The sequence below is a fragment of the Epinephelus lanceolatus genome, chromosome 3, assembly GCF_041903045.1.
Source record: "Epinephelus lanceolatus isolate andai-2023 chromosome 3, ASM4190304v1, whole genome shotgun sequence".
NCBI classification, from domain to species: domain Eukaryota; kingdom Metazoa; phylum Chordata; class Actinopteri; order Perciformes; family Serranidae; genus Epinephelus; species Epinephelus lanceolatus.
The window spans coordinates 44,227,490-44,252,890 of record NC_135736.1 but is presented as its reverse complement, the minus strand read 5'-3'; the positions used below and the strand labels follow the sequence as shown (position 1 = coordinate 44,252,890).

General features: G+C 38.7%; 1 protein-coding gene across 1 annotated transcript; it reads right to left on the bottom strand.

Moving 5' to 3' along the window:
• Nucleotides 1-952: 952 nt before the first annotated feature.
• On the bottom strand, nt 953-23,863 carry man2b1 (mannosidase, alpha, class 2B, member 1). Its single transcript, XM_033624989.2, has 23 exons — nt 23,705-23,863; nt 23,292-23,394; nt 19,519-19,692; nt 19,239-19,432; nt 17,414-17,546; nt 17,106-17,251; nt 16,800-16,999; nt 16,560-16,680; nt 14,555-14,633; nt 14,169-14,278; nt 13,765-13,872; nt 13,193-13,309; nt 12,546-12,728; nt 12,298-12,395; nt 12,039-12,159; nt 10,926-11,044; nt 10,629-10,730; nt 10,153-10,240; nt 9,281-9,361; nt 8,926-9,150; nt 8,127-8,276; nt 7,858-7,960; nt 953-1,831 (listed from the first exon to the last, which is right to left on the bottom strand). The coding sequence occupies exons 1-23, from the start codon at nt 23,813-23,815 to the stop codon at nt 1,728-1,730; spliced, it is 2,970 nt and encodes a 989-aa protein (XP_033480880.2). The 5' UTR covers nt 23,816-23,863; the 3' UTR covers nt 953-1,727.
• Nucleotides 23,864-25,401: the final 1,538 nt, after the last annotated feature.

Here is a 25,401-nt window from a genome sequence, read left to right as displayed (position 1 = left end):
AGTGTCAGTCTTTAGTTTTTAACCACCATGGGGTGTTAGTGTGACAGTGTGTGTGTTAGTGTCAGCAGGGTGCGCTGTCTCATTAAATTTTTAATGTCTGAAATACACACATTTAAGAATTGGTAGCGTACACAGGCTTACTTTTCCACAGCGTGCATTTAACTTGAAGTGGCAGTAGTAAACTTTTAACAGTTCTGGAAGCAGTTCTTAAAATATGTAAAAGTATTCCTGTCCTGACGCTACAACATCTTTTAGCAAAAACATGGGGAAAAAGGCAATTAGCAACTTGGTAAGAAATGTCCACCAACTGCAAAAAAATAATAGATTTAGAAAATTATTAAAAAAAATAAAAATAAAATAAAATAAAGTTAGGGAAAAATATTTAAAATAATTATTATTACATATTTAAAATTATGGTACATAATTGTCATTTTTAAGCACTTTTTTTTTTAGGTCATTTCATCTTTTTTGTATTTTTTTTTACTAATTTTCCTGTTTTGATTTTTTCTTTACTAATTTCTTGCACATTTTTGGGTAATTTCTACTTTCGTTGCCTTCTTCCTGTGTTTTTGAAATAAACTGAACCAGTTAGCTCAGGTTTGAAAGGGTTAAAACATACAGATACTTAATGGGGAGGGGGCATCATTGTTCCACCATAAAGCTAACAGTGGAGGCAGCAACAGAGCGGAGCCTCATTATATTCCAATCAAGAGATATCGATAAGTCATGTGCGACACCTGGTGGTACAATTCAGTATACCAGTCCAGTGTTTGGCTTAAAATCAAACTGGTTTGAAATTTTTCCAAGCGGCCCAATCATTGCAGGTACCAGTGATGGAGGACTTCAAAAATCGTAACTTTAGTTGAATTTAAAAGCGTGTTTGAAGAGAAAATGGCCATCAGTATGTTTTTGGATATGTAGCTGTAACACTGATGTACAGTTGAACACAAAGCAAGAATAAAAGATTTTATTATCAGCTGCTCAATCAGTATAAAATCATGTTCAAACTATATACAGACATTGGCAGAAATACAAAGGTAATTGCACACATCAGGCAGTCGGTACAAGTTGGCACCAGTTCTGTTGGAGACAGTAAATCTCTAAGGATTTGTGATCTGCTAAAAATTCTAAAAAATATGGTAAAAAGTCAGTTTTGGGGCTAAAAATGTTCCATGGTCAGTTTTGAGAAGGATTTGGTGCTGTTGATGTGTCTGTAGTACCAAAGGCAGCTTAAGCAAATTCTGTACATACTGCGTATGTCTCGAAGGAGGAACATGTTCGTTCATTCAGTGTCAGTAAGTGGTAAATAATCATGTTTGGACGGCCGTGAGGAAGAGACTTGCTTTCAACGTTCACAGCTATTCAAAATCACAGCTGGGTTTCCAAAAACATCTTTAGATCCGGGTTATTTTTCTGTAAATGTAAAACAAACCGCATCTCGACATGTTTCTGGAATCCCAGCCGAGGCATGTGTGGCCACAGGGTTGATTTAGTAATGTGGGCAGCGTTACGTATCGCTGCGTTCACACCAAATTCAATCCGTGTGCGAACAGCCTCTCGTTCTTTGTAAACAGAAGCCCTTTGACTTCCTTCTTAAACATTCATATGTTTTCAAATTGGTATAGAGATGTCCTCGCTTGCTGGAATCAAACCCAAGCGAGAGGCCACAGGAACTTAGATTAAAAATTGTGTCGCCAAAATGTCTGCGAACCAAGGCGTGTGATTGGCTAACTGAGGCTGACCCTGAGGAGGAAGGTTCGGATCTCCATTGGCTTCAAGGTCACCTCCCATCCAGAGGGGTCATGGAACGTCTTCAGCAGGGGCTTCTCTCCTGAAAAATAAATGCAGCTTGTAAAAATGAACAGAAAACAGACATAATTTCTACAAATGCGTCGTACCTTACAAACAGCAACAGCAAAGTAAAACAAATTAATTCTACCTCTTCCAAAATGAGTCTTGCTGAGCCACTAAAACACCCCGCAGTTTGCTATTAAAGCTGTGAACCATAACAATACATTTATGACTCATTATATTACACTGCCTGCTTGATTGGTCCCTGCAGGGAAATAGTCTTTATAGTTAAGATGGCTGTAATGGAGCAGTGATTACCACCCTCGTAGAATTAAAAAGCGTCAGTGGATTTCTGTATTCACCCTCCTCTCCTCAATCTACTGCTCACACTGAACACAGCCCTCAACCATCAGCCAAGTGGTCCATCAGTGACTGGCAGCTAACCAGCAGCAGCTTCCTGCCAGAGAGCTGACAAATGAGAAAGATTCACCAACATTTGGCTGCCTGGTGTTCATTTTGGTGAGAGTCAGCTGCAGTTCCAGTACAGGTTCATCTGTTAATTTATTATGCTGATCTGTTCTGTACGACATCTATTGCACGTCTGTCCGTCCTGGAAGAGGGATCCCTCCTCAGTTGCTCTTCCTGAGGTTTCTACCGTTTTTTTTTCCCCGTTAAAGGGGTTTTTTTTGGGGAGTTTTTCCTTATCCGCTGTGAGGGTCTTAAGGACAGAGGGATGTCGTATGCTGTAAAGCCCTGTGAGGCAAATTGTGATTTGTGATATTGGGCTTTATAAATAAAATTGAATTGAAATTGAAATTGAATTGGTCTCTTCCCTTTTCATACTGGAGGTCAATGGTCAGGGTTGGAACTTGTTCTGTTACTGACAGGCGCTAAATTGATCTCTGCCTGTAAAGTTCACTATGACTTTTTAGACATATTATGAACAATTTTTTACATACTATTCTGACTTTTTTTTCACGATTTTTGATGACATACTATACTATGACTTTTTTTCTGAATTTTTGATGACATACTATACTAAGACTTTTTTTCAGAATTTTGGACGACATACTATGCTATGACTTTTTTTCAGAATTTTGGACGACATACTATACTGTGACTTTTTTCATGATTGTTTTTTCATAATTTCTGACGACATACTATACTATGACTTTTTTCAGAATTTTTGACGACATACTATACTATGACTTTTTTTTCAGAATTTTTGACGACATGCTATACTGACTTTTTTCAGAATTTTGGACGACATACTATACTATGACTTTTTTCAGAATTTTGGACGACATACTATACTATGACTTTTTTTCAGAATTTTGGATGACATACTATACTATGACTTTTTTTCAGAATTTTGGACGACATACTATACTATGACTTTTTTCATGATTGTTTTTTCATAATTTCTGACGACATACTATACTATGACTTTTTTCAGAATTTTTGACGACATACTATACTATGACTTTTTTTTCAGAATTTTTGACGACATGCTATACTGACTTTTTTCAGAATTTTGGACGACATACTATACTATGACTTTTTTCAGAATTTTGGACGACATACTATACTATGACTTTTTTTCAGAATTTTGGATGACATACTATACTATGACTTTTTTTCAGAATTTGACGACATGCTATACTATGACTTTTTTTCAGAATCTGACGACATGCTATACTATGACTTTTTCAGAATCTGACGACATGCTATACTATGACTTTTTTTCAGAATTTTTGACGACATACTATGCTATGACTTTTTTCAGAATTTTTGACGACATACTATGCTATGACTTTTTTTCAGAATTTTGGACGACCTACTATACTATGACTTTTTTCAGAATTTTGGACGACATACTATACTATGACTTTTTTTCAGAATTTTGGATGACATACTATACTATGACTTTTTTTCAGAATTTGACGACATGCTATACTATGACTTTTTTTCAGAATCTGACGACATGCTATACTATGACTTTTTCAGAATCTGACGACATGCTATACTATGACTTTTTTTCAGAATTTTTGACGACATACTATACTATGACTTTTTTCAGAATTTTTGACGACATACTATACTATGACTTTTTTTCAGAATTTTGGACGACATGCTATACTATGACTTTTTTCAGAATTTTTGACAACATACTATACTATGACTTTTTTTCAGAATTTTTGACGACATGCTATACTATGACTTTTTTCAGAATTTTTGACGACATACTATACTATACTATGACTTTTTTTCAGAATTTTGGACGACATGCTATACTATGACTTTTTTCAGAATTTTTGACAACATACTATACTATGACTTTTTTTCAGAATTTTTGACGACATGCTATACTATGACTTTATTCATGATTGTTTTTTCAGAATTTTTGACGACATACTGTACTATGACTTTTTTTCAGAATTTTTGATGACATGCTATACTATGAAGTTTTTTTCATAATTTTGGAGGACATACTATATTATGATGGGGTTTTTTTTGTAATTTTTGAAGACATACTTTACTGAGATGTTTTTTCGAGATCTTTGACCAAAATACCATACTATGATGTTTTTTCCTATTTCTGGATGACACACTATACTGACTTTTTTTTTTTTTTTTTTTTTTTTTTTTACATACTATGATTTTTTGTACATACTATGATGTTTTTTCATATTTCTGGACGATACACTATACTGACTTTTTTTTTTTTTTTTTTTTTTTACATACTATGATTTTTTTGTACATACTATGGTGTTTTTTCATCATTTTTGGAAGACATACTACACTATGACTTTTTTGACATACTATCCTACGTCCTCGGGAGTACAGGGGGAAATCCTGAGGACGTTTTTTGACTCTGGTGGCATCAGCCATCTTCTACAGAACAGCATGCTGGGGCAGCAGCATCTGAACAGCTGATGGGAAGAGATTCAACAGACTATTTAAGAAGATCAACTCTGTCCTGGGATGCTTCATGACGCGGTGGAGGTGGTGAGACAAAGGAGAATGACAGCCAAGCTATTATCCCTTCCAGAGAATATGTCCCACCCCATGCAGGACACTGACAGCACTGGGCAGCTCCTTCAGTGGAAGGCTGCTTCAACCTCAGTGTGTGAAGGAGAGATACCGCAGGTCCATCCTGCTGCTTTCAGACTTTATAAACAACACTGCTCCCAGCGGACCACATATACAAAAACTTAGTATTGACCATCAATTGTCCCATGTTCAATATCAGTATATACCAACTGTGCAAAATGAGTATATGCTAAATTGTGCTATACCTATACGTCCAGCATTCATCAGCCTGTCAATTGAATAAAGGTGTTTTTTTTTTACTGTTTACTTATTACACTAATGTATGTTTTTCACTGATGCATACTTCTCATGTCTTTTTTAAACTGATACTGGCTGATTGCACTATCCCCTTTGCTGCTGTCATGATGCAAATATCCTCAATGTGGGACTAATAAAGTATTACCTTACCACATGACTGTTTTTCTTTATGAAAAAAATGTGACTTTTGACATACTGTATTATGACCTTTTTTCATTAATCTGGACGACATACTATACTATGACATTTTTTCATGAATTTGGACGACATACTACACTATGACTTTTTTTTATGAATTTGGACGACATACTATACTATGACTTTTTTCATGTATTTGGACAACATACTATACTATGACTTTTTTCATGTATTTGGACGACATGCTATACTATGACTTTTTTCTTGATTTTGGACGACATACTATACTATGAGGTTTTTCATGCTTTTCGATGACATGCGATACTATGACTTTTTTTCCTGAATTTGGACGACATACTATTCTGTGACTTTTTTTCATGAATTTGGACGACATACTATACTATGACTTTTTTTTCATAATTTTGGACGACATACTATACTGAGTTTTTTTCATAATTTTGGACGACGTACTAGACTATGAGTTTTTTTCCTGAATTTGGATGACAATACTATACTATGAGTTTTTTTCATAATTTTTGACAACATACTATACTGTGAGTTTTTTTTCACGAATTTGTACAACATACAATATACTACGAAATTTTTTCATGAATTTGGACGACATACTATACTATGACTTTTTTTCTTGATTTTGGACGACATACTATACTATGACTTTTTTTCTTGATTTTGGACGACATACTATACTGTGACTTTTTTTTTGTTGATTTTGGACGACATACTATACTGTGACTTTTTTTCATGAATTTGGACGACATACTATACTATGACTTTTTTTCATGAATTTGGACGACATATGATACTATGACTTTTTTCATAATTTTGGACGACATAGTATACTATGAGTTTTTTTTCATAATTTTGGACGACATACTATACTATGAAATTTTTTCCTGAATTTGGACGACATACTATACTATGACATTTTTTTATGATTTTGGACGACATACTATACTATGACTTTTTTTCCTGAATTTGGACGACATACTATACTATGACATTTTTTTATGATTTTGGACGACATGCTATACTATGACTTTTTATCATGATTTTGGACGACATACTATAATATGACTGTTTTTCATAAATTTGGACGACATACTATACTATGACTGTTCTTCATGAATTTGGACGACATACTATATACTACAAAATTTTTTCATGAATTTGGACGACATACTATACTATGAAATTTTTTCATGATTTTTGACGACATACTATACTATGAGGTTTTTTCATAATTTTGGATGACGTACTATACTATGAAATTTTTTCATGAATTTGGACGACATAGTATACTATGAAATTTTTTCATGATTTTTGACGACATACTATACTATGAAATGTTTTCATGAATTTGGTCGACATACTAGTACAAATTTTTTTCATGAATTTGGATGACATATACTACGAAATTTTTTTCATGAATTTGGACGACATATTATACTATGACTTTTTTTCCATGAATTTGGATGACATACTATACTATGAGGTTTTTTCATGATTTTTGACGACATGCTATACTTTTTCATGAATTTGGATGACATACTATACTATGACATTTTTTCAGGAATTTGGACGACATACTATACTGTGACCTTTTTTGACACACTATACCATGAACTTAGTTTGTTATATTATAATATGATTTTTTCTTACATAGCCTACTATACTATAACCTTTTTTTGTCATATTACACCACTTTTATTACCTGTTTTTGTAACACTATACTATGATCCTTTTTGATATACTAAATTGTGACTTTTTATGACACAGCATACTATGACTTGTTTGACATACTAAAGTATGACTTTTTTTTTTACGACATACTATAATGTGAATTTTTCTACGACATTTTCATGCTGTACTATGCTTTCAATTTTTAAGATTTACCTTAATGTCATACTTTACCATGACATGTTATACTATAATTCTTTTTAAAAAAAAAAATGAAATACTATGGCAGGGGTTCTCTGAGTTTTATGACTGAGTGCCAATTTAGGAAACCAGCATATGATTGAGGGCTGCACATGAAAAACAACTTGTCATTCCTAACCTGAGAGACACTTGTGAGGGGGGCACAGTTTTACGCAGTTAAATGTAAGCTCAAAATGTAACCTGGTGGAGTGGGCCACGTATGATTAAAATGAGAGAAATTATGTCGTATACCATCATCCTTATTCAACGTCAGACAGATTGGTAATGATTGATTTATAGTGTTCAAACAAACTCAACAAAAAAATCATGACTTGAAATGGCTCAAACATCAAAAGCAAAATCTAGATTTAAATCAGGAACTTACTAATAAAAAAATAAACAAGATTATGAATCATCTTTGAGGACTTTACGCTTTTGGATTCTTGGTGCTATGGATGCATTTCTGTTGGTACAAAAAAAAGATGACTGATACCCAACTCTGTTCCAGTGGTGTTCTACATTTCAGCTGGAAGCTTTGAATCTGGGATGATCTGCACTCATTATTTGTTCCTCCAGCCCAGATTTACTTTCAGCCTGTTTAGAGCCACTGTGGCAAAGTTAATAAAAGGTGTCCTGTACCTGTCTGTGGTGTCCACTGAAAACGTGTCATCTCATCTTTCCACTGATTGGCTGACAGGTTCAATTCAGACATGCCCAGCACCTCCAGAGTGGAAAACAGCTTCTACACGGACACAAAGCAAGACAGGGAGATAGAATCAGCAGTTATAGTAAACCAGTAATGATATGTATTATAATCTACAGTCATAGTCCACAATCATGATCTAATCATTTCAGCATTTGTTTATCATAAATGTATTTAAGTATGAGATGTTATTTGACTGACTGACCTGCAGGTTGACAGTGACAGGCTCTGAGTTGACTTTGCTCTCCCAGCTCTGGAACTGATGCTCCAGTCTCAGCAGCACCAAGTCTTCGTCCCATTGTGTCAGTGTGAGCAGGTGGACAGCAGGGGGCAGTGCAGCCTGCAGCCCAGAGAACTACAGACAGACACACAGACAGAGAAAGGCTGTAACTGCAGCCAGATGGCCCATTCACATCATTTGTCTAAATAAAACATTTAAAAGTTGCTCTGACGTGTTTTTTGATTGATCTGTTTGAGGAATGCTGCATGAATTACAGGACATAATGTCTCTCTAATTACTACTGAGACGTTAACACTACGTGTCACTGTTAATCATGAGCTCTGAAAACATGTCAGTACAACGAGAGCTTAGAACAACAACAGCTCAGCCTGCTCTCCTGAGATTTTGTGAAATGAAAACAGTGTCTGAAAATGCAAACATGCTCAAAACAGGACAGATTTGGAACACATACACAATGACCCAAATAGGTAGTAGACTGACCTGCGGTGGAAATTGCTCTATTTTTAGCATTTTATTTATGTCACAAGCTCTTGTTGACACGATTTGTGTCACACGGGTATAAAAAAGCAAAACACAAATCTATCTATCAGAGTTTACATGATTATTACTCCTTAATATTAAATGATTTGACCAGTGAAGACAAACACCTTTTTGCATATGGCAAATTCTTCTCATGACCTCAGAGATGGCACCCGACATGGTTGCCTGGTGATCTGTATTGCAGCTACACAGTCAGTTTATTGCACCACTCCTCTTCACTCACCTCCAGTTGAGTGTTTGGGTGCAGATCTCCATCGGTGAACGTCAGCAGTGGCTGCAGTACCACCTCCTGGGCCAGAGGGCGGTGTGCATCAGCCGCACTGGGTGGGCGGTCGAGGGAGAGCAGGAGGCGGCCTCGGACCACCAGGCCCTCTGGGAAGATTGCAGAGGACTCATTGAGAGGCTCGGCAACACCCCGAACATCATCGTACAGCAGCCGGCGGTGGAGCTGAAGGGGAGGAGGGGGAGACGGTGTGTTTGTTTATGTGTATCAGAGTGAGTGTGTGTTGGATGAACTACCTGAAAAGGATTAGCCTACAGTGTGAAGCAGAACTGAAAGGTGTGTGTGTGTGTCTTACCATGATTTCCAGAGAGCCGTTGTGGATGCTGCCTCCTCCTTGGGAGCGATCTGTCACCACAGTGAGTTGGTCGTCCTCATCCTGAAAACACACACATCAAAAATTAGTACGGTGAGGAGTAAGGCAAACAATCTTTCATTAGAAAACCTCAAACATCCAGAAATAAAGTGCAAAATGTACTTCAGACAATCTATAAAGACCTGGTTTCAAACCAACCTTGGGGTCCCAACCCTGCTTTACAGGGGGCGTTGTGACGCCTTCTTAATTTTAAGAGGGTTAAAAAAAATAAAAAAATGAAAATTTAGATTATTATTAAAATATAAACTTCTCTAAGGATAAGGGCCTGGTGAAGACCTGAACACAAGATATATTCATAGAGCCTTTACTCTTTGCTAAACAGCCTCATCCTGCATTAGAAAAGTACGCTGTTAAATTAACCTAAGAACAAACAGAACAATGGTCAAGAGTCAGGCAAAAGAAAACAATGAATTTGTCAAACAAGAGGCCTACTAAGTATGTCTGATTGTTCAAAATTTTAAATATAAATATAAATAATACGGACAGAGAATCTGAGGAAAAAGTTACTAAGAATATCAGGAAAACTCACCTCTGATGTAATATTCACTCAAAATTCATCCAAATCACTCGTTTTACACAAACTTCCTGCAGTTATTGTACAGTTTATCAGTTGTTCTCTGCTGTTATGCACTGAAAATAATATGAAATAGCCGTAAAATCTGCCATGACGCGGAGTCCCCTAAGGAAAAAATTGGGAACAACTGCTCATTGTCAAATTTTCATCTGGTCTGTTTGCTTGGTAAGAGGTGGATTATTTCAGACACAAACTCACACACACACACACACACACACACCTTGATGAAAGCGCGGGAGTTGATGGGGTAGTAGTTTCCAGCAATGGGCTCCGACTGTCTGAGTTTCCAGGTGGGTCTGAAATCTTTCCTTCAGGACAAAACAATAAACACATATCAGAGCTTCTTTACATGCTGTCACTCAACAGTACTGTTTTTGTTTTTCATTAAAATCCAAATATGTCAATCTTGTTAGATTTTTTTATTCTAGCACAGTTTTATAGTTTCCTACAGTCTCTTTTTTTAGGGTGGCTAAAATACCATCTGCTGCTGCTCCAGTCCACAGCTGTACATTACTTCTGTATCGAAACTCCTGCCTGCTTCTTTAAACCGGGAGGCGTGCCGACCGCCATCTACTTTAGGTAATACACTGACTATGGATAAGTACCAAATACACACCCATTTAAAAAAATCTGAGCTTTCTCTTTACGTTCATGACAATGTATTTTCAACATTTTTTAAACATTTCCTTGGCTTACTTTCTCTGCAGCACCTCTCTGCCGTTGGAATCGGTGTAGAAATATTCAGAGGTTTTGATGCTTGTGTCCAGACGAGTGATCACTTCCTTCCCCAGGTCATCACTAATGGATAAAGAGAGTGAGTGAGGAATTAAGCAATGTTTTGCTTGAAGTTATAATAATTAAAGTCAAAAATAAAAGAGTCAAAATCCCAAAAATGCAGCCTTTAAAACATTTACATATTGCATCTTCCACTTTACACATATGCCAGCATATAGACAGATCACTTAACTGTGTATGTGATAAACATAAACTCACTCAATAGGCAGCGGCCCAACGGTCCACTCCAGCTCCAGAGCTCTGCTGTCGCTGTAGAGACGAACCACCTGAGACACCCAAGGACCAAACCACTGCCTCACCTCCTGCACCACGGGGGTCTGGAGGGAAGGGAGGGGAGGTGGATACAAATATACATGAATATTACATTTCAGTCAGGAGCACTTTAGTCAAAGAAAACTTTATTTCCATTTGCAGTATTATATTTGGCGGTATGGCTCTGTTCTGGGGCCTCTCTGCCTGACTTCGGGCCTACACAGAAAGCCTCTTCCACGTGCCTACATGGAAAGCATAGGGTGGAGAGAGCACACCTCACTGCCCTTCCACATGCTTACACAAAAAGCCTTAAGGCAGAGAGAGCACACCTCTCTGCCCTTCCACACGCTTATGCAAAAAGCCTTAAGGCAGAGAGAGCACACCTCTCTGCCCTTCCACACGCTTATGCAAAAAGCCTTAAGGCAGAGAGAGCACACCTCTCTGCCCTTCCACACGCTTAAGCAAAAAGCCTTAAGGCAGAGAGAGCACACTTCTCTGCCCTTCCACACACTTAGGCAAAAAACCTTAAGGCAGAGAGAGCACACCTCTCTGCCCTTCCACACGCTTACGCAAAAAGCCTTAAGGCAGAGAGCGCACCTCTCTGCCCTTCCATGTGCCTACATGGAAAGCCAAGGCAGGGAGAGCAACAGCAAAGACCCCCCGGGAACAAAACAGAGCAGCATCATGACAAACAGAAATGACACTCAACAGTCAGACACAACATGAAAAGGAGGAGCTGGGGTGGAGGCAGGTTGCAAAGCAGCTTGCAGAGGAAGCAGCAACAGTAGGCAGGCCAGAGCAGTTTAAATAGGGCGCCCTGAATGAGATTTGCCAATTGGTTGCATAGATAGGAATCATGTGATCTATCAGCTGACTCTCTTCTATCAATACAAATAAATATAATACACAGATGTTTAAAAAAACCCTACAAACTCAATTCAATTAAATGTCCCTTTTTAATTAAATCTAACATTTTGATTTAGACTAAATATAGTAATATAAATGAGACAGCGTCATAAGATAAAGCTGAACGTAGCTGTGATGCTGCTCGCCGTCTACCTGAATGCTCTCCGTTACGGCTGTCTTGCTGATGATGAAAGGTGTGGAGGAGTTGGGTCTGAATATGTAGGCACCTGAAGGCTGGATACTCATTAAGTTGTTACCGTCACTGGCGTTGTACCTGGAACATACAACACACACAAACACACACATAAAAAGCATGTGTCAAACAACAGGGAAGTCCTCTTTCATCTAAAGGGTTCAAACATGAAGCGGCTCATTGTATTCAGGTGTGTGTGCTTCTATCAGAGACACTCACCAGTAGAAGTTCTGTGTCAGTTGGATGGTCTGTTTGGTCTCCAGGTTGCTGAGGCTGCTCAAGAGGCCGGTGTCAGGGTCAAAGGTCACTTTTAGGTACTGGAGCATGTGGACACATAACACACTCAGTTTTCAGAAGAGAATACAAACAATAAATATAAATCATGCTGTTTGTTTTCCTTTCTGTGAAGCATTGTGTTCTAAATTCTCACTGTGCAGCACAAAGGAAGTGTGATGCTGTGGTGAGACCTTGTTCTGGATGGCTGTGGGCGTGCGGCGCTGTGTGGAGGCAGGTGGAGGCCCGTCCTGAAGCTGGGACACAGAATAGGTGGTGAAGCCCAGAGGAGGAGCCTGCACCTGGAACACCAGCTCGTTGACAGCGTAGCCTCGGTTCCTCCTCACCTCCCGAGTGGCTGTGGAGACTGCAACCACCTGGAACAGAGACACAGAGAAGCTGTTATCTTAATATGCTTTTTGGTTCACATTTCCAGTGTGACAAGGTCTCAAAAAATGCTTTAAAGTCTTAAGACAAAAGAAGAAACACACACCACAGCTGCAGGGTATTGGCTAAACAGGGTAATCTAAATTTAGGACCTACACATTATTTTATAAAAACCTGTCAACTCAAAAACTAGGTCTGAGCCGCACATTTTAAGCTTCTTCTGGAGTTTTCGAATGAAGATAATATCTTTGAGGAAGTCATCTTGGGTTTTGGAGAACACTAAAGAACTAACTGATTAACTGAGAAAATAAACGACAGATTAATCGACAACGAAAAAAACTGCTAGTTGCAGCCCTGATCAGTATCATCTCCATCATATGTCTGACAACTGCAAAGTTTGTTGTCTGTTAATACTGCCACACAAACACACACACACACACACACACACACTGACCTGGCAGTCCACAGATCTGCCTTCAGCGTCTGATATGACGTATGCCGTTCCATTCACCGGCAGCCTAACCGGCCAAGTGACGGGACGGGCGAGAGGGTTGTACACATTGACTGAAAACTGAGAGATTGAGAGACAGAGAGAGAGAGAGGGGTGAGATTGAGCATTGTCCAATAACAGCACAGATTAATATGTTTATAAGTTTAGATACTTTATAGTTTATATTTACACACGGTAAAAGTATTTTCAATTTAAGGTGAATGTTTATTTATTAATTCACTGACAGTCTTGATCTAAGACTTGGTTTAATGGTTTTATGGTAAGAATGAGGTCATGTCAAAGGGGGACTGCACCCATTTTCAAAATTCATACACGTTACTCAATACTGATTAAACTTTCCAAGGTCATCGAAATAACATATCAAAATTCTTATTTTAGGAGGTGTTCCCCTTTACGGTTAGATTCAGAAAGTTATGGGTGGTTTGGTAAGAGGTCATGGAGTTAATCCTACTAAAAAAGGGGCCCCCACAATAACAGTAAGTGAAGCTTTTTTTATATGTGTGTGTGTGTGTCACCTTTTTGCTGGACTCGGTGAGAGGACACACACTGATGTTGAGGTTGTCACAGTAGACTCGCTCAGCAGTCGAGCCACTCAGAGCGGCCAGACTGTTACTGACCAGAACCTGAGAGACAAGTCAAAGTTAGAACTCTTAAAAAAGCTAAAAAAAAAAAAAAGGACATGCAAAATGGTGTCAGCTTGACAAAGGGCTTCGTAGAAAGTAGCATCTCCAGTAGGCTTGATAAGCCCCATAATAAGCATTTACAGCTGATCCAAATAAACAGTTTTGTGTGTGTTGTGTTCCTGTGCAGACAATACAAAGACTCTACCGCAAAAGCAGTTCCACATTAGCTCACAATATGAGCACATAAATATAGAGATTATGCTGAGCAACAAGATCCTGTGTGCAGCGTAAAGTACCTGACAGTGTTGCCAGCCGTTAGCGAGCCTCCTGGCGTAGTCGTTTGCTACATGTTGCTTCTCTGTGCCCGACACTGCGTCATGGTGCTGAGCCACCGCCATGGCTTTCTCTGACAATGAGAACCAAAACAAGTACATGTCAGTCAGTCCTCTGTCTGGTCTCCCATTATATTTTTTAATGTTAAGACCACTGTGACACTGAGAAATATGACAGGCCATATGTGGTGACTTAGTGAGCCATTAGTGACTTGGCATTTGGCGAGAACTTTTCTCCCTGTGGTATAAATGTGACCACAAGATGGAAGCACAAAGGCTTCTGTCATCATCAGCCAGATGTCACCAGTGTTGTTTTTTTTACAGTAAGAAGTAATGTAACAAACTCTCACTCATGGTCTGACTGTCGCCCTGCCCAAAGGGTCCCTTCCTGGAGACGGGACCACCGAGTACCTCCAGCTGGTTACACGTCTGGAACAAAACAAAGCCGCACAGTTACAACAGTCTGCAGAGCTCTTCACCAGAGTACAGATGGAGTAATATGACATTAATCAGACGACTGTCAACAAGTCAACATGGGGGAAAAAAGGGAGTTTGGTGCGGTGCAGTTGTCTGGATTTGTCTGAAAGGATAACCTTTACAGAATCCCTCGACTGCACCTTGAGATTAAAGCTAACATATCACGACAGCGTGCTAATAACAGTGAAAAATCACAGGCCAGAAGCTGCTATCCCTTACTGAAATCTGCAGAAAAAAGGAACACACTATTCTTCATGGCTGCTCTCAGCCTGCTTTGTCTTCTTTTAGACGACTGAAAGAATCTGAACTACGACAGCTGCCGTCTGAAACAGCACTTTATCTCTTAAATCATTGATGTGCTGCTATTATTCCTGTCTCTACACAATGGTATACATCATAGCTGGTTGTGATACTTGTTTTAATTATTCATCATCATTACTTTATGTACTTTCATGTCCTCAGGAGGAGGACATGGGAGGTATGTGAGGTTGTTTGTTTTGAGTGAGCTCATCAAAACATATTCTGATCAACTGTCTTGAAACAGCCATAATGTATTTAGGTTTGAATACTACAGAGCTCACTGACACAGGGTGTCAAACTATACTGTCAGCATGTTAGTCTACAAGCTGTAGGTGAGCATATTAAAGGGACAGTGCGGCCGGTAGTACAGGGTATCCTTAGACAGTGTATTACACACAGTAAACACGGTTAGCACGTCCCCAGTTTGGAGAAGCAGGCTAAAATCCGACAAGGAAGCTAAGCAATGAAGTGTTGTGGAGGGGTCGCCAACAAAACCTATTTTAGCCACTTAAAAAGAATCAGTATCAGTTTAAGTGAGTGTTATATTTAGAATACTGTCACAGTTTTACCTTTCTGTCAGACAGTGATTTCCAACAAGGAACTGAAGCTGTTATATTGCTCTCTTCTAAGCCAGACTCCTTTGACAAAAATGGTAATTTAATATCGCTGAACACAGGAGCTGCTGGTATATCAGTTTTTAAGTAACCCGTGATATCAAAGTTGACGGTTATCATATCGTGTACATTTACTTATCTATGATATCAAACAAATGTAACTAGACAGACCATCTTAATTTTATTTTAGTTATTTTCAAAAGGGAGACTTTTATACACAAACTTTTTTATAGTAATAAAACATTTGTTCAGCTAAAAATAACCCTTCTGTTGTCATACCTTTAAGGGTCATTTTGACTTATAATAATAATAATAATAATAATTATAATAATAATAATCCTGTAATACAGCGATACCCTGAAACCGCAATATTTTCTAGGACGGTTATTGTACTGTGAAAATCTCATATCGTTGGAACCCTAGATTGAAGCAGTGGTAGACCAGCTGCTCCCATGTCCAATGAGCTAAAATGACTGTCAATGGGGAACTAAAGCCATTAACTGTTTTTATGGTGAGGTATAGCTGTGGAAATATTCTCAACATTGCGCACACTTCAACTGATGTTGAATTTTCTCTGTGGCTAAAAAACATTTTGCAACCCCCAGTCCACAGCAGTACATCACTTAGCTTCTGTGGCAGTACTTGTGTCTGCTTTTACAAACCGGAAGCATGCCACCACCATTTACTATATGTAATACACTGACTATGGATAAGCACCTCACACAACTTCAAATAATACAAACTACCCATTTAACATGCTAACTACAAAAAAAGAGTAAGAAGTGTCTTTAAATGGCCTCTACTGATGACATTTTCTTTGCACACCAACCAGAGCAGAGTAAAGCTGCTTCCCATATGTGGTACTTGATGCTCTGTTAACTTTCATTGTAAGGAAAGTAATTGGATTTTAGCTTTACATTAAAATTAAACCAGGTTTGAACTCCAAGAGTGAACCTCAAACTACCTGCAGGTTGCTGTTGCTGATCCTCTCATAACGCTTCAGCGCTGGTCGGCTGGTAAAGTAGCCGGTCCAGAAGTCATGAGCGTCGTCCGCATAGGGGAAGAAATCGTCCGTCTTCAAAGCCCTGGGTTAAAAAGAGAATGGAGTTGCAGCAGAAAACACACAAGACAGCTCTTTATGGTGTCATTGTGGATATAATTCTGGCACCATTACTCCAAAAAGCGAATTCATAGCTCATGTTACCAGGTGAGGTTTGCTCTGTGCAGCTCCTGGAGGTAACAGGACGGGGTCGAATAGAGGACGTTGACTTTGACGCCATTTGCCTGCTGGGCGTTGACGTAGTGGATCAGCTTGTCCAGGTTCTTGTACCACAGGTTGGCATTCTCATACTGGAAGTCTGAGCCCATGGTCATGATAATATGATTGGACTTATAAACCGAGGCCTGAGAGAGGAAAAACATTAGACGAATTAGTGGTTTCTAAAAAGCAACAAAAACATGTGAAGCTGTTTTCTACACAAGCTTATGTACTTAATTAAGAGGGAGATACCTGACTGTTAGCGATGGCGAGAAAGCGCTTCACCACGTCATCAACATTATAGTCCTCCAGGTCAGGGTCGTCTCTGATTGGTGCGTCATCACAGGACTGGTCCCAGCAGAAGCCCTCAGGAGGGTTGTACCCATTGGGAAGGATCCCTGTTGTGTGTGTGTGTAGGGGGGGTAAAGGGCAAAGATTAAATTCCAAAAAACACCCTGCCCCTGGTCATGCACCCCATGTGAAGAAATATTTCTTTTTATAAACTGAGTAAACTGGCCCTTTAAGGAGATGTATTTGTGCATGTGTGGGAGTTTTGTTACCGGTGAAGAGGTCAGCCATGGGGGCTGTGAGGCTGTCAGAGGCCCTCCACAGAAGCTCCTGCTCCTTCGCCCCCATCCTGCGAGCACGGTCCTGGTAGTCCAGACGACCAAAGAAGAAGCCGTCATACCCCATCTGAAGAAAGACACACAGGTAACAGTTAGTCTTAAGCTCAGAGACGTTTAACTGGGTGGCTGCAGGCTGAAGCCATGGACAGACATGTCTTAGGACCCTGACACACCAAGCCGACTCACGTGCTGTCAATGAGTGTCTGTCACCCTAGTTTTTGCCACAAGTTGGTCCTTGTCTGCTTTTTTCAGACGATTCACATGTTGAGTCAGTGTCAGAGACCGTGGAGCCCGTCAGTGAGTGAAATGACTCTGATTGGAAGTTCAGCTCAGTGGTAAAGAAGAGTGACACAAGTGAGGAAATCAAACATACATCTTAAGTCGAGACAGATGTGCAGGAGTGTGTCCTAAAACCCAGAAATAAGTTAGCATTTGTTCCCTTGTCTTAAAGTCAATTGGTTTTTGGTTAGACGCCTGAAATAAGGTCTGTGATTCACACAAGCTTAGGTGACTTTCATAATTGGTTCTACAACATAAATTACGTCAGTAAATAACCCACTTGTGAAGTTTTTACATGTCTTGAAAAAGGCTAAATGAGCCTACAGAACGTCATCACGCCAAACACGGCATCACTGCCTCATTGTGATGGCGCCTTAAAGTGATGCGACTGTGGTGTAGTTCGTTTATAGCCTTACATTAGTTTATTACTTCTGGAGATTGTACTTATGCTTCAAAAATTATAAAGGTGGTGTTCATTTGTGAAGATTATCTTTCTGAACAAAACGTTGAAGTATCATAAATGTTTGTTTTCCGCAGAGCTTCTTTTCTGCAATAATCCACCATCCATTGGGAAAATGCCATCTGCTTTTTGACCAGAGAACCACAGTGAAGCTAACTTCCATGTCAGCCTACAAAAAAATGTCATCCCTCTTTGAATGACAAATTCAGGCTACCGCCACCTGCTGGTGTGGAGAGTTATCTCCTCTTACGCAGGCTCAGAACGTACATGCTAGCTGCCTCTTGGCTGTAGACTTTACAGTGTGCTCAAGTGCAACTTTTCGGTAGAGACACAGGCCATGTGAGGTGGCGCAACAGTCGGCCTTGTTGCCGCTTGTCGTTGATGTCAGTTTGGTGTGTCTGGGCCAATAATTTAAAGGAATAAGTGTCATTTTAGGAAATAAGCTTATTAAGTGAGAAGATTGATGCCACTCTGTGGTCTGTACAGAAAATATGAAGCTACAGCCAGCAGCTGGTTAGCTTGGATCAGCATAAACCAAGGAGAAACGGTTAGCCTGGCTCTGTCTAAAAGCAACAAACTTCGCCTACCAGCACCTTTAAAACTCACCAATTAACAGATTACATCTTGTTTATTTAAACCAAAGTGTTCTTAAAGTCTCCGCTGGTTGCCTGGCAACCACACACAAACAACAGGGGCCTAACACAAACCTCCTATGACGGAAATCCTATCTTATCTCAATTTAGGTTGGCATTTAGGATTTTTGGTATTACAGAAACATGTATCCAAACTGCATTTAGGAACAAATCATATGTTGTCTTAGGATAGTAATTTAGCTGTTACAGAACCATCCAAAATCAGGGATTTCCGAAGTTAGGAATCCTAAGTTAGGATGGTATAGACCCTGTCCTAAACTCAAAATATATAAATAATATAATAAATATCGTCTGATGATTAATCAATAATTATAATTATAATTGCGTATTTCCTAAAATGTTGAACTATTCCTTTGAGATGAATTACCTGTGCAAACATGGAGGCGTGTTCTCGGGCGTGACCGAAGGGGTCGATGTGCCAGGCGACACGGGGACGACCACAAGGCCCAAAAGTCTCATTGAGGAACCTCAGGCCCACGGTCATCTGGTCGATGACGGCGCTGTAGTGGGTGGTGGCCTCGTCACTCATACACCAGCCGCCATTCACAAACTCCAGACGACCTGGAGGAACGGCGAGGGGAGTGTTCAGAAGGTTATGAAACCCCTCCAGTGTAGATGTAAATGTGTGGTTGTGTTGGTTCCCGTACCTTCATTCACCAGCTGTTTGACTGTCTGCTGCATGCTGGAGCTCTGCTGTTTCCACCAGCGGTAGAAGAACGCCGTCTCCACGTAGATGAACCTCCTGTCAGGATTCTTCAACAGCTGATCCACCACTGAGTCCAGGATGTACTGCACCCCGGCATGCTGGATGTTGTTACGATCTACACACAGATTCACACACATATGCATAGATGGAAGACAAAAGTGACAGTGTATGGATTTAGCCACTGCGATGAGTGACAAAAAAATCTTTGAAATATATTTACTCAAAAATAATAACCAACATTTTTTAAGTTGAAGTAAAAACACCAGAATACAGCTGCTTTTATGGCAACAACAAAATTGAAAAATACTGAAAAATATCTGAACATTATTTTTACTTGTTTTAACCTTAAATTCAAACCTCTGTGCTTACACTTAAAAATGGATCAAAGTTTGTGTTCATGCACATATACACACTATCTATCCATATAATATCTCTGCTAACATACCCACACACAGGTCAGTAAAATATGATGGTCACCTGCAGAACACACGGCCGCTCTCACTATAAAAAGACATGTGATGCACTAAAACTATAAAACTGTTACTGCAGTGTTAGTTTATGAGGACAGCAGCTGGCCGCAACAATAAGACCTGAGACCCTACACAGGGGCAAGATCTCTTGTCAGGGACTCCCGATCCACAGGCAACAGACATTGTAAAGTCTCCACATCTGACTTTATAGTAACACAAAATTTGGGATTATTAACTTTGTAAATTGCACATTTGCATCCTCTTTTTGTAGAGCGTTTACATTTAAAAAACAGATATTACATATTTTTAAGGACATTTTTTTATTTTATTTCTTTCATGATGTTTGACTATTGCAGTACTTGTTTTTACTTTTTCTTTTCTCTCACTTTATTGATTTGTTTTCTCTGACAGGGACAATCTACTGTTTCTTAGCTGCACTAGTGAGCTATAACCTAATTAACATCTGTAGTCGATGGGCAGGAAACAAAAAATAATACTTACGTTAAGAAAAATGAAACTAGAGAAGACAGTACATATTCACTTTAAAGCGACAACATCAGCAACAGCAAGATTTTACAACATAAAGGAGCAGTCTGTAGGATTTAGTTACATCTAGTGGTAAAGATTGTGGACTGCAACCAGCTGAAACTTCTCATGTGCTCCAAGCATTAACTACTGGCAAGGATTTTTTTAGTGTTCATTTTTCAAGTGGTTTCTAGCAGAAGCTGAATTATCCACAGAGATATGCTGTTCTGTTAATCACAGACAGGCCATTAGCCCAGCACCTGCGAATGTGTACCAACCTTTTTTCTCTGATAATTTAAGTTTGTGGTAAGTTTTTATCAGGAGCCGAATTATCTGCAGAGGTCTCTTCCTCTCCAAAACAAACGGGCCTGTTGTTTTAAATTGCTATAAACACTGAATAAAGCAATTTCACGTTAAAAACAGTAGTTTTTCCAACACTGTTCAGCTCATCCCAGAGGGGATGCTAACTACAGCGGCCGACGTGAAGACGCAAAAACACAAATGACCCTATCTGGAGCTAGTGTTTGGTTTGTCTGCTCTGGGCTACTGTAGAAACATGGTGGTGCAACATTGTGATCTCCATAAACGAGGACCAGCGTTCTTATGTAGATATAAACAGCTCATTCCAAGGTTATAAAAACACAATGATTCTTATTTTCAGGTGATTTTACACTAAAGAAAACACACTTTTTATATTACAGTACATGTCTGCCAATACCCCCCTAAATCCTACACACTGAACCTTTAAAACACACTCAGTGTTTGCATTTAAAGCTGGTCTGTACATGATTCGGTTGATTTTAGCCATGATTTTATCTTGAATTTAAAATCAGTAAAGCTGCCGCACTCTGATGTAACTTTGTACTGAGCTCAAAAAGTTCAGTGCTCTAAGACAGAGGGCTGATCTGCCAGACTTAGCAGATCTGCGCTGTATAGCACAGTCACCTCTGTTGAGTGCAGTGATATGTTCTCTTTTAATGGGGGAGGAACCAGATTATTGATCACTAAACTAACATCGGCACGGCACATAAGGCTGTCAAAGGTCAGGAGATTACACTTCTGAATGATGGTACAAGGATGGTAACTTTGGCAGTTTGTTGTCCAGCGTCTTCAGTGTTTGTTTTTAAGTGTTTGCAGTGGAGCAAGTGTTGTTTTTCTTGTTCATTGTTCTGTACCTAATCACTGAGGTTGATTCCTTTTATGTGAAAACCTACTTGGCAATAAATCTGATTCAGATGACAACTGACAGAAGGCATGTTATGACAGGGCATACAATGGTCATGAGAGGGCTGATGAGATAATGTCCAACACTCTATTATTCATCCAACTGAGGAGACAGACTGTTAACATGACAACCATTATAAAACACCTGTTTTAAAAAAAAGTGGAGCAGTTTAAATTTGCTCTACAGGCAGATGTCACTGCAGCACAATGTAGCTCTGCTGACTCATGTATTAAAGGTCCAGGGTGTAGGATCTACATGGATATATCAGCAAGAATGGAATATAGTATCTTAAAATATGTATTCTTTAGTGTGTGATCACCTGAGAATGAGAATTGTTGTGTTTTCATTACCTAAGAATGACCCATTCATACCTACATAGGGAGCGGGTCCTTGTCTATGGAGATCACCGTGCTGCACTGCCATGTTTCTCCAGTAGCCCAGAATGGACAAACCAAACACTGGCTCTAGATAAAGCCATTCATGTTTTCGTGCTGACCACTGTAGTTAGCAGCCCCTCCATAACCAGCAGTGTCAGAAAAACTTTTTTTTTTTTTAATCTTTTAATCTGGAGACCTCTGTGGATGAACCAGCTCCCGGTAAAAACATCCTCAATGTCTGGATCTTAAGTTATCCCAGAAAAAAGGTGAGCACACATTAGCAGGTGCTAGCAGCCTGTCTCCAATAAGCCAAACTACCCTGGAGAAACAGTGATTTGTAACGTGAAACTGCTTTAATCAGTGTTTTTAATGGTATAAATCAACAGGTCCGTTTGGTTTGGAGAGGAAGAAAGCTCTGTGGATAATTCGGCTCCCAGTAGAAACCTCCTGAACATATGAATTTTTAGTTATCAGAGAAAAAAGGTGAGTACACATTAGCAGGGGCTCATATTTTTATATATTTATATTGTGAAAATGATTTACTCAGTGTTTTTACAGGTTTTAATCACCTGGTTTTGTTTGTCTACAGAGGAAAAGGCCTCTGCAGATAAGTGAACAATGTACACTGAAGGAATTCTAACTGGGAGAAGCTTCAGCTGGTTGCAATTTGCAAGCTTCACCACTAGATGCCACTAAATCCCCCTAAATCTTAAACACTGTTCCTTTAAATTTTCTATACAGGCAGAAGTAAATGAGACATTTTGAAACCAAGATACATGTGTGGATGGTTATAACCATTTGATTTAGAACTATAAACTTGGCATGCAATATAATAACAAGTCTTAATTAATTAAGTTTACACACTATGTCTCTGCAGCACAAGTTAGCACTGCATGTATTACATTTTAGCCAACAGACCATTTGTTACGTAGGGTTTTTAATTTATCAACTGTAAGCATGTAAAAGAGAGATTGTTACTTTGCATGTTCTAAATATAAGGTTAGCTTCCTGTATTTTGAAAAGAGAGGGGAAGTACCTGCACAAGAATGTGTGAGTGGGAGGTATATTCAGTGTGTGTGTGTGTGTGTGTGTGTGTGTGTGTCTGTGAGACACTGACCTCCATAGTAGTACTGGTCTACAGTCTTGAGCCAGCCGACGTCATCGTGTGTGTGAGGGACCAGGTGGACATTCAGCATGTTGGGTTTGGTGGCATGACATGACTGCACACACACAAATACACACTAAGGAAGGACACATCTACAACACTGGACTGCTACACTACTGATAATGAAGGCACAGGGTCAGAGGACACACAATATTCAGACATATAAGAAGAAATAAACCCTCTTTTTAATGTATATTCTCAATATAACCACACTTCCTCATACATACAAACTAACTAACAAGACGTAAAAGGAAGATGAGTGAAAGTGAAAGTAGCTGGAATCACCTTCAGCTTTAGCAAACTACTCATGTCAAACACATAAAAATAATACAGTCATGAAAGAGCAGAGCAGTAACGCAGCTGACCTCATATCCGCACGTGACAGACTGTTTGGTCTCCTGCCCGACAGGAAAACTTAAAACTCCACCGAGGATGAAGAGAAGAGCAACAGCAAACTGCTGCTTCCTGGCCGCCATGTTGGAAAGTCAGCCGCAAATCATATGACATCTGTTTACGTTGGCTGAGGTCACGTGACGAGACTTCCTCAGGAGCATTCACGGGACTTTTGTTCCCTCAGTTGGGACTGTCAGGCAGCACTGACTGGAAACAACTTATTGGATTATTATTTATTATTTATTTATTGGATTGGCAAAACAACAACAAAAAAAAAAGTATATAAACTATATTTAAAGATATTATAAATAAATATATTTTAATAATATTTTGCCAATTCAATAAATTAATAAATATTACTCTCATAAAACATGCTGTTGATAGCAGAACATACTTTACATTTTTGGAAGAGAGTATTTGGAATTTTATATATGGTATTATAGCTCTGCAGGTAATATTTTTCCATCATCACTAATCTATTAATTTCCTAATAATCAATTAATCATTAATGGTAAAACAAAATTGATAAGTTAAGGCAGGGGAACATCTTCATGTTTGAGAAACAGGAAGCAGTAAATATTTGGCAGTGAGTGTGATAAATTAAATGAATGAAATGAATTCAGTACCAAATCTGTTATTTTCATCAATAATTTTCATGTCAGCTGATCTATAAACTAAGTTAGTCATTATTTTGAGATACAAAGTCATTTTGAGATTGGATCCTGGTTAAGTAATTATTTTGGGATAAATAAGTTATTATATTGAAAAAACTTCCTCAAAATAATGACTTGATCTATCTAAATAATTACTTATTTAGGACCCTACCTCAAAATTGTTAAATTAATGAGAAACCAAAACAATGACTTAGTATCTATAATGAGAAGCTTTCTCAAAATTTAGAATTAGTATCTGAAAATACTGAGAAATAATGACTAATTTATCTCAAAATAATGGTTTGGTATATCCAAATAGTGATTTACTTAGGAACCTATCTCAAAATGACTCAGTATCTCAAAATAATGAGAAACCCCAAAGTAATGTTAGTATCTATATTGAGAAACTTTCTCAAAATTAGGAATTAGTATCTCAAAATGAATTTGTATCTTAAAATGAGGAGACATTTCTCAAAATGACTTTGTAACTCAAAATAATGACGTAGTATCTTAAAATGAGAAATCGTCTCAAAAAGACTTGGTATCTCCAAATGGACATGCACAGCACCTTTCTAGTATTTTGACCACTCAAAATTCGTTAACACTAGCTACTTGTGACAATCACACACAGGTGGCTGAAGCTACCATACAGTTTTTAAACAATCAAACACACTCACACAATTTGAGACTCACCTGAGGATTCTTTGCCTGGATTCTGGAGAGCTGGGGACTGAGCTGCTGAGCTTTCACTTGGTGGAAACTTTGTACCCCCAAGCTACCTCCTGAGCCACAAAGTCTTTGTACTTAGTTAAATAATGACTTGGTGTCTCCAAATAATCATAAACCTTGAAAATAATGAGCTAGTATCTCAAAATAACGAAATACTTTATTAAAATAATGACTTATCTCAAAATATCGACTCAAAATTTCAAAATAATGAGAAACAGTACTATCTCATTATTTTGAGATAAACACAATTTGACACAGCTGATTACAGCATTGTGAAATCAGTTATG

Coding starts and splice junctions, on each gene's coding strand:
- man2b1 (XM_033624989.2), bottom strand. CDS start 23,815: ATGGCGGCCAGGAAGCAGCAGTTTGCTGTTGCTCTTCTCTTCATCCTC. Junction 17,000..17,105: donor TCGCCATCGCTAACAGTCAG/GTATCTCCCTCT, acceptor TTCCTCTCTCAG/GCCTCGGTTTATAAGTCCAA. Junction 12,396..12,545: donor CCACAGCCATCCAGAACAAG/GTCTCACCACAG, acceptor CACATGCTCCAG/TACCTAAAAGTGACCTTTGA.